This window comes from Lynx canadensis, chromosome B4, assembly GCF_007474595.2.
Source record: "Lynx canadensis isolate LIC74 chromosome B4, mLynCan4.pri.v2, whole genome shotgun sequence".
Lineage (NCBI taxonomy): Eukaryota > Metazoa > Chordata > Mammalia > Carnivora > Felidae > Lynx > Lynx canadensis.
The window spans coordinates 41,989,622-41,999,692 of record NC_044309.1 but is presented as its reverse complement, the minus strand read 5'-3'; the positions used below and the strand labels follow the sequence as shown (position 1 = coordinate 41,999,692).

At 45.3% G+C, this 10,071-nt stretch overlaps 1 protein-coding gene across 1 annotated transcript in view; it reads right to left on the bottom strand.

Annotated features, from left to right (window-relative positions):
* Positions 1–6,399: 6,399 nt before the first annotated feature.
* The window catches only part of CD163L1 (CD163 molecule like 1), a 39,473-nt gene continuing 35,801 nt past the window's right edge, over positions 6,400–10,071 (bottom strand). The window contains exons 10-14 of the mRNA XM_032593904.1: positions 9,911–9,943; positions 9,222–9,359; positions 8,740–8,832; positions 7,737–7,871; positions 6,400–6,656 (exon numbers count right to left, since the gene is read on the bottom strand). Coding sequence (XP_032449795.1) covers positions 6,538–6,656; positions 7,737–7,871; positions 8,740–8,832; positions 9,222–9,359; positions 9,911–9,943 — 518 coding nt within the window. The 3' untranslated portion in view covers positions 6,400–6,537. The remainder of the gene's footprint in view (positions 6,657–7,736; positions 7,872–8,739; positions 8,833–9,221; positions 9,360–9,910; positions 9,944–10,071) is intronic.

Sequence of the window (10,071 nt, the reverse complement as noted above, 5' to 3'; positions counted from 1 at the left end):
GGTTTTCTGAATCAGCCCCCACAGCACCGAAAAGCTCAGTGAATGTCAAATCACTTCCAAAGTATCCCGTAATGGATTGTGGCTGAGAGGCTATGTCAGGCTGGATCTCTGATCTATCCTTCCTATACTCTGTTACCCTTTAGACTATGGGCATCTGAGTCAGACAGGGGTTGGGGAGTGGGGTGGAGGAATCAGGTGAAGGGGAGTCTGAAGAGGAGGAGAAGGCTAAATGCGTAAGCAGAAACATGTCTGCCGGCTGAAAGTCAATTCTTATAGATAATACTCCATAGAACTCACATTGTCTAAGCCAGATTGCTGGATTTGGTGGTGAAGGTGGCGGTGGTGATGAGGATACATACGTATGTGTATATGATAGGGCAGATATAGAAACTTTTCTGCCTATAAAGAAAGTCCTCCCGGGGTGTCTGGGCAGCTCAGTCAGTTGAGCATCTGATTCTTGGTTTCAGCTCAGGTCAGGGTTCAAGCCCCACACAGGGCTCTGTGCTGTGAGCACAGAGCTTGTTTGGGAGTCTCTCCCCTCCTCTCTCTCATTCTCTCTCAAAATCAATAAATAAATAAACTAAAAACAAGTAAAATAAAATCCTCCCGATATGAACTATAATTACACCCCCCAGATAACCCCGCACTTGCAAGGTAAGCCTGACTTTGACTTTCTTTTTCTTCCCCACACACCTACAGCTCAGCTGTTTTTCTTATTTACTGTGGTCTTTCCCCAGCATTGGGTTCTTGGCAGAACTGTGTCTTCCTGCCTGTTATGTTTTTGCTTTTTTTTTAAGTTTATTTATTTACCTTGAGAGCGAGAGCATGAGCGTGCAAATGGGGGAAGGGCGGGGGGGGGGGGGGGAGAGAGAATCCCAAATAGGCTCTATCTCGCGAACTATGAGATCATGACCTGAGCTGAAATCGAGAGTCAAATGTTAACCAACTAGCTACCCGGGTGACCCTGATGTTTTCCCTTCTTACCTCTTGATCATTCTGCAACCTCACTGTGCAGCAGAGAAAAGTGATGTCAAATGTAGGTGCCCTTAGATGCACTGACATTAGCATTGAAGGCAGAAGAGGGCTAGTCTTAGAGACTTCAGGATGTGTCTCTTTGGTTAATTTTTCCCTCCCCTAGTGAGGTATTCAAGCTTGTTTGGGGACGTCCTAATGGATTCACTCTTTAGGAAGAATGCTGTGCTTAGAACATGCTCTGGGAAATTTTGTCCCTTGTAGTTCCCCCGGATCCCATATGAAATCTTGTCTCCACTGAGCCCCTGACTGAGGAGAATACAAGATATCAGTGCTTGAGCTTCCGAAAGAACAATCTAGTCACATGGCCAGAGAGCCAGCTCTTCCAGATGTGCGCCTTCGTCCCTGGCTGCTGTAGCAATGTCCCTCAACTCTCTATCCTTTCCCTCACCCTTTTTCCTCCTGTTTCAAACCCCTCCAACCACAAGTCTCTGTCTCTCTTCTTTAGGAAAGTCTATGCCTCCAAACAGGAGCGAGAGGTTCTGCTCCTCATTTCCTTGTTGTATTTCTTGAAACTTCCAGTTCCTCAGGTTTGGGCCATATGCTAATGATGGTTGTCCTTCTGTAAGCTTTGCAGGCTTTTAGGGGTTGAGGTAGACTCTCACGATGAAATGTAAAATTGGTGCTCGGATTCCAGGTTGGCCTCTCCAGCCCCGAGAACAACGAATGCCTTTCTCATTAGGCTAAGAAGAAATCCCATGTCATCAGTCAAGTGCATTTTTTTGCAGAGAGAACTTTTTTAGAATCATGTTTTTACGGAGCATGTTCGCATGTTAAAGCATTCGGTTCACATGAGTTCACCCCATCTACTTGTGACACTTCAGCTTTGGTATCATGGTGTCAAAGGTCATCAAATATTCCCCAAGCCTGCCACGTACAGGACAAGTCAGGGTCTGCCAGCTCCCTTTAGATTCTTTCTGAACACTAAATCTCTGCTTTAATAGAGGGCACATCTCAGTCTCTACACACGTGTGTGTGCATGCATACACACACACACACTCACACTCATAATTGGATCATAAAGTACACAATTTTATATACACTTTCAAAATTAACAATATTTTTTTTATTTTTTAAGGTTTATGTATTTTTGAGAGAGAGAGAGAGACAGAGCACAAGTGGGGGAGGGGCAGAGACACACACACACACACACACACACACACACACAGAATCTGAAGCAGGTTCCATGCTCTGAGCTCTCAGCACAGAGACCAATGCAGCACTTGAACTCACAAACTGCAAGATCATGACCTGAGCCGAAGTTGGACGCTTTACTGACTGAGCCACCCAGGAGTCCCTTAACGATATATTTTAAATTTCTTTCTGTCAATTAAAATATCTTCTATGTCATTTGTATTGTTGCCGGTATTACACTGTATTACTGAATCATAACTTATTTTTCTAATCCCATTTGTTGTATATTTATGTTTTCAATTACAATACTGTGATGAAATTTTTATGAACATCTACATTGACCCAATAGAAAAGCCATTATTATTTCCTCAAGATAACCATCCTGAAGCCTCTGATATATATTGTCTAATAGCCATCAAAATAGCTATCAGTAGCTTTGATTTTCAACATTAACTGAGAGCATTATTTTCTTCATAACTTTGCCATAAGTGCATTATATCATGTTTTTATCCATATTGATCTTATACACCAAAATATTATCTTATACTGTAACCTTAAAATGTCTGTCATAACATTTCTATTTTTTCTTTAGAATGTTTTTCATTTTAGTGTTTACTTATAGGAATTCTTTAAATTTTTTTAACTTTTATTTTTGAGAGACAGAGAGAGACAGACCACAGCAAGGGAGGGGCAGAGAGAGAAGGAGACACGGACTCTAAAGCAGGCTCCAGGCTCCGAGCTGTCAGCACAGAGCCCGATGCGGGGCTTGAACCTGCAAACTGAGAGATCAGGACCTGAGCTAAAGTTAGATGCGTAACCAACTGAGTCACCCAGGCGCCCTGACTTATAGGAATTCTTTTTTTTTTTTTAATTTTTTTTCAATGTTTTTTATTTATTTTTGGGACAGAGAGAGACAGAGCATGAACGGGGGAGGGGCAGAGAGAGAGGGAGACACAGAATCGGAAACAGGCTCCAGGCTCCGAGCCATCAGCCCAGAGCCCGACGCGGGGCTCGAACTCACGGACCGCGAGATCGTGACCTGGCCGAAGTCGGACACCTAACCGACTGCACCACCCAGGCGCCCCTAGGAATTCTTTATAAACTAACATCATTTACTATTTGTCTTACATATTTTCTAAATATTTCCCCCATTTTTGCATATTAATGTTTTTAGGGTTATGCATGTGTTAAGGGGCTATTGTGTGATCAAATTTATAATCCTCTACCTTTAGGATTTATGTCTTTAATGCAATGCTTCAAATGCCAATCTTCATTCCACAATTACTTTTAATCAATTTTATTTTTCTTTAAATAATTGTATAGTTTCACTAGAGAACATTCAAAACCTTATTACATCTCAATTTATTTTACTGTATGTAATGGTGTTATATCAATTGCACCAAATAAGAATATTTTAGATAGTGATATATGAATTTATGAATTACTTCTTCAAATTAAAAAAATTAATGTTTATTTTATTTATTTATTTTTGAGACAGAGAGACAGAGCATGAGCAGAGGAGGGGCAGAGAGAGGAAGACACAGAATCTGAAGCAGGCTCCAGGCTCCAAGCTGTCAGCACAGAGCCGGACGCGGGGCTCAAACCCACAGACCGCGAGATCATGACCTGAGCCGATGTCAGATGCTCAAACGACTGAGCCACCCAGGCGCCCCTGAACTAATTACTTCTTAAGATGCAATATTTATTACCACAAACCATTACCATTAATTTACATTTCCTTTGTTATTTTGCTGATTAACAAGAATTTAAAGGAATCATATTTTACTGGACTTTATTCATCCATTCATTCAATACATATTTATCAAGCCCCTATAGATAGTATTTAGAAAAGGTTCTCAATGCATGCTGTTGAAGAATGTGCCAGGCACTGTCCTAACAGCAGAAACACAGAGGTGAATAAGGCATGCAGAGTCTTTCTCCTCATGGAGCTTGTGTGTGTGTGTGTGTGTGTGTGTGTGTGCGTGCGCGCATGTGTGTATGCACATGTCTGTATTTTATTTGTTGTGGAATGTGGAGAGTGATAAACAAGTAGACAGATAAAACAATTTCAGGCGGTGTTAAAGGCTATGATTTGGTCAACGTCTCAGTAACTCAGCCCATTAGATTAATTCCGAAGACTGTTATTTTCCCTTGCCACTTAGACTGAACCCAGGACTTCAGATCATCTTGTTTGGGGGCAAGATCGCTCCCAGCTGTCCCTGACCTAGCGCTTCCCCATTGTCTGCTTCTGCAGGAATGAGACCCAGGAGCTGTCCAGCAGCTGCCCCCTGCACAGGTACATCAGTCCCTCCTGCCTCCCCTGCTGGCTCCTGCCTTCCCACCAGGGGCGGTAACCGAAGGTGCTGCTGCCTTTTCAGACCAAGAGAAGCTCCGGCTCAGGGGAGGAGACACCGAGTGCTCAGGGCGAGTGGAGGTTTGGCACGATGGCTCCTGGGGCACAGTGTGTGATGACTCCTGGAGCCTGGCAGAGGCCGAGGTGGTGTGTCAGCAGCTGGGCTGTGGCTCTGCCCTGGATGCCCTGCAGAGGGCGGCATTTGGCCCAGGAAATGGGAGCATCTGGCTGGATGAGGTGAAGTGCAGGGGCAGGGAGTCCTCCCTGTGGGATTGTGCTGCCAATCCCTGGGGACAGAGCAACTGCAAGCAGGAAACAATGCTGGAATGAGGCGCTCTGGTTGAGTAGAAGGACCAGGGTATTGGGTGAGGATCCAAGGACATGTGAGTTTGTATCCAGAAGTACTTCCTGTACTAACTTTGTATTGTGTCCTGGCTCAGTACAAATACAGGAGAGGCTCTTGCCTGACCTGGGATCTGGGAGAGAACAATAGGACTCTGATGTAGGTGTAGCCTATGGCTTTTCCAGGCCAAGTCAATACAGTGATCCCATTCTCCTTCTCTTCTCGCCAGGTGTGAGGACAACCATTCTCCCCCATTCATGGAAGTAAGTGGTTCTTCTGTCCTGAACTATGTCAAAGAGGAGACACCCATATTTTTAGGGACCTGCACTATGGAATCTACATATTTCTGGGAAAATTGACCATTTCAGTATAGGAAAGGCCTAATGATAAGGTGTTCATAGTCCTATTAAGTTGTGACAGCTGCAATGCTCCAAAGATTTACTGGCTTTAATTTTATAAAATTCCCTTAGAACCAGATTCAGAAGAGAGTTGACACAGCTCAGGGCAGGACCTAGGTCGATCACATCTTGGGATTCAGACAAATCCACTGTATCTGAACGGTGATTTCATGGTCTTGAGGACTCAGGAGGTGACTGGGATAAGGGGGATTCTCTTGGGCTTATGGCCTTCTCTAAAATCTCATGGCCCTCTTTTCTCCTCAGACAACAATTCAGGCTCAGCTCTTTTCCCTGACATTTTTTCCCTACCTGGGATCCTCTATACCAACCTAGGGGAACCTCTTTCCCCAGTCCTCATCATCCCAGTGATTCAGCTCTGCAGATCGTGAGCAGAGCACTGAGGCAGGCCTTAAGGATGCTAAATGATCTGGAAAGTAGTGGGAAGACTATGAAGCCAGGTGGGATATCAAGAAAAGTGCACAAGTATTGGTCTCCATCCTCATTATCTAGCAGAACTCCACCTTCCCTACAATGGAGTTCAAGATTTGAAAGAATTCAATCCTTGGTCCTGGGTTGAATGTAAAATCTCTCAAAAATTATGACTTCTTATGTGAACATGTTAGTGGAAACTGGAAAACTAAGGGAAACTGAAAACTTATAGTAGCCAGCTTTCTATTTGGGCTTTGTTGACATCACGCATCAGAAGTAAAATATAATAATCTTGGTGGGCATACTTTATTCCATCATTGAATTCATCATTTTCCTATGGCAAATGGCCGTGTATATTGCACCAGGAGAATCCTTGAGCACCTTCCAATCCCCATGTCCTGCCAAAAATTATGAAGATTGCAAAAGTGAGTGTAGGTTGGACCGCCGCCCCCAACAACATCCAGAGCCATCAATTAAGTATAATAGGTTGGGCTTGGTAAGAATGAGGGTATGAGTATGGACCAAGTTTAGAGTCCCCTGTCTAAGAAAGAGAGACCTGGAACATTTGAGAGCCTGGGCAAAGTAATGCCTTGAGTAGCCTATAGAGGAAGTGAGAAAACAGGTCAGTTTATTCACCTTGTATTTCCTTTGGGAGAAACTGAATCAACATGAAACTTGCTAAATTATCATCAAAGCAAAAAGTACTTTATTCAGAATATTTCATTTTAAGTAATTTCCATATAATACCATTATAGGGCAGCACTACTCTATTGAAATACAGGCAATTAGAATATCTGAGGCCTCATCTCATTTTTAATGCAACATCAGGTGAAAACCATGGTAGATGTTCAAGGGGCATTTAGTTCAACGTCATCATACCCCGGGTCACCTTCTTCCCCCAGGAGCAGCCAGGGACTATCTTCTTTCCCAGGACCAGCTACCTCTTCAGAGAACTGCAGAGAAGAGCCTGAAACAGCAAAGAGAAGTTTGACTGGAACTGTGACAAAGTGATAGGACAGTGCCCCACGGGGGAAGCAAGTTAAGTAAGTGGTGATGACAAAGCATCCCTGGAGACCCAGTAATGCTCAAGGAAGCTCAGACAATTTAATATTAGTTATAGCGAAAATATATCAAGGTTATCCTATCAGAATCCAGTCCATATGGGTTTCTGGGGCCTCAGCTTATCTGGGAAATGCTGTTATCACAGATCTATGGCCAACACAGGGGCTCTCTGAAGACATGTTTCTCAGCAAATGGATGGCCCAAGAATGGTGAAAATCATAAGAAGGGACATGAAAATTTCTCCTCTCACAATGTACAGGTCTGAATTCAGAAGGAAAAGGACAGGAGACCTAGGAGAAATCTCAGGTCCTCACTGGATGTTCAACTCTGCTCTTGTGTCCCCAGATGCCCATAGAAACAATCACAGGATCCTTCCTTCCATAAATGCCACCTCTCCAGGAATCACATGGGCCTTCAGATGGAAAAATACTCTTCTCTGGAGAATGAATGTCTTCATTTGACCATTGAAATGTCTGGAGCAGATTGGCTCCAGTTATCCACAGACAACTGCCCACAAATCCAGTCTCTATACTCCATCACCATGGCTTTAATATTCAAGGCCACCATATATCATAGACTTTGTACATATTAGGGCTAACATATGATTACAGAGCATCTCAAATGATCAAAATGCCTCACAAATTCCAGTATTCCAATATTTCTTACATCTCTAAATGCCTTTCACATTTGAGACAGTGCAACAATGTTATTAGAACAGTTGCTCTATCTTTGGATTTGGTAAGTTAATCTATAAGTCTTAATGCAAGCACATGAAAGACGAAGTTATGGAGACTCCGATACCAAGAACACAGAGTGATTCCTCCCTCCCCAAGGAATGTGCCAGCACTAAAGAAAGGAAGATGGTTGAAGGATATGAAGTCATCCAAATTTTGAATCTATAGGAAGGGCGGGCAATGAGGATCTCAAATTCACCCTTTCCAAGACAGAGACAAAAGATTACAGGAGATCAGCTAACCCCACTCACCTGTCTGAGAGGCCATCATCCCATTCTCCTCAGGGGGCACGTCCCCCTCGATCATCCAAGAGGCAGGAAGAGCCTCAGGCACCGGTACCTCTTCAGCATTATCATAATCCTCAGCAGGAGTGTCAGTCCCCTGAGCTGGGGTTTTAAGAGCAGATCAGGGGGTCAGATGAAACCACAGTAAATGGGTTGGCCTAGGAAATATCTGAAATCCTTCTGCTGCAGAGATTCTGAAGGCTGCTAAAGTAGAGGCACTAACTACCCACTCCCTGTTTTAACAGGTCTCATCCAAGGTCATATATTTCACTCTGATGTGTCCGTAAGCCAGAAAAATGACCCAAACACCTCAATAGTCCCTTATTAAAACTACATATTTCAGAGAAACTCTTACACCAATGGACTACTAAATATTTTGTCAGTTACACTTTCCAGACGATATTTTTCAAAACAATGTGTGTGAGTTGTGACTCAATGAGGATGGTGTTGAACACAGAGAGGCATGTTCAGAGCAACCAGAGAAGGAGGAGAGAAGAGACCTCTCTAATCCTAGTCAAAGGAAGACGGTCCCTCTTGGATCTCATCTCTAGGAGGGAAAGCCCCCTGCCCCTAATATCCAGCCAAGGCAGATCCACCCGTACTACCTGGAGCAGATTTAAAGTCACTGTCCTCCTCACCATCCCCAGTGTCATATGACAGGGTAGTCACTGAGTCCTCTGACAGGGACGCTAATGTGGAGACAAACATCACAAAACAAGCAGAACGTGCCTTCTCACGCCCGTGGGACCTGTGGTAAGGCTGAAAAGAAATGCTGGAGCGGGCGAGGCTCCCGTAGAATAAAGAGAAGGCTCAGCGTTCACAGGGGCTCAGGAGGGGCCCATCCTGCAGCCTTTGGAGGGGCTGCTTCTTTGAGCCTGGGGCACATATGGGGTCTGGCATGTTCTGAGAAGACGTGGCTCGCAGACAGCAGGGACCAGAAGTCCCAGGAAAGCAAAGTAGGGATACACACCAGTGCCGCCCAGCAGATCTTCCTTCATTGTCACAAGATGATCGATCTCCTCGTACACAGCCTCACTGAGAGCATCTTCGAAACTGGATAAGGCTGAGCAAACCACCAGCAAGTGAGAGATCGCCACCTGAGTTCATCCCTGAACCAACAGGCTAATCGTTCTTCCCAAGGCTCACAGGTGGAGAAGCCCTCAGGGCTGCCAGGATGCCTTCATAGTCTCCAACCCCATGCACCGTATCTGCACCTTCTCCCTTGCCTACCCTGTGTCCACAGCTCAGCTCCTATCCCTTCCTGTCCCACATAGAAGCCATGACTTACGAGGGTTCACACTCCAACCCTCAAAGCCTCTGTAGATTCAGCCTTTACAGTTTAACGTAGAGCAGCTGGAGTTTTCCAAACACGGTTTCCCCCCGACCTCATGCCTGGCCCCCCCTCCTGCTTCCACACACTTTCCATGTTACCCAGTACCCCCTGACGCCCACCTCTGATCGCTGCTCTCCATCTGTACAGCTGAGTTACCAGGATCATGAGAACCAGGAAGAGAAGGGCCCCCAGGATGAAGCAGAGCATCTCAGACAGGGAGAAGATGCCACGGACAGGATTTGGGCCTGGTCTGGTCCCTAAAGAGAATAAAACCAATGGCCTCGGGAAACTCCTTTAGCATTTCCAGGGGTACCCAGGATGAGGAAGTCCCAGACTCAGGCATAACAGGACTGACCACGACCCTGGTGGGCACTCCAAGCCTTGTCCTGAGATAAATTCAACTCCACTCCAGTGAGGTCCAAGGGAGCGCTAGGATTATCAGAGAGCTTCCCTGCTGCAACAGCCTCTGAGCACCAAGCCACACAAATGCAGCTCCCTTTCTTTGGGCTTTACCAGACCAGAGCATCAAACAGCTCCTGGAATAGGCATCTTGCCTCTGAGCAGCGACACTCAACAGACAAATGGGAAATCCTGAGATCCTGCAGCACGGGAACCAGCCTGCCTTGGCCCCAGGGCAAGAGAAACTTCTGGCACAGTGGGCCAACGAAGGGAAAGCTTCCCCAAGGAAAATGCCCTAAGACTTCCCCACCAGCCAATGGCTCCTCAGTATCTTTCTTTTTCTGAGTTGGCTAATTCTGTCAGATTCCACAGAACAAGTCCCCAGAATCTGAATACTGCGACACTGTACCTGCTATAGAAGACAGCAATGCTTTTCTTTCACCTAGAGGGAAAAACAGTACAGGAATTGGCCAGAGTGCAGGGCCGTCCGTTTTCCCCACCTTAGTCCCTGAAATCACCCCTCGATTACCACAACATCAATGTGGAGTCCTCCCCCGCCCCTCCATCCGG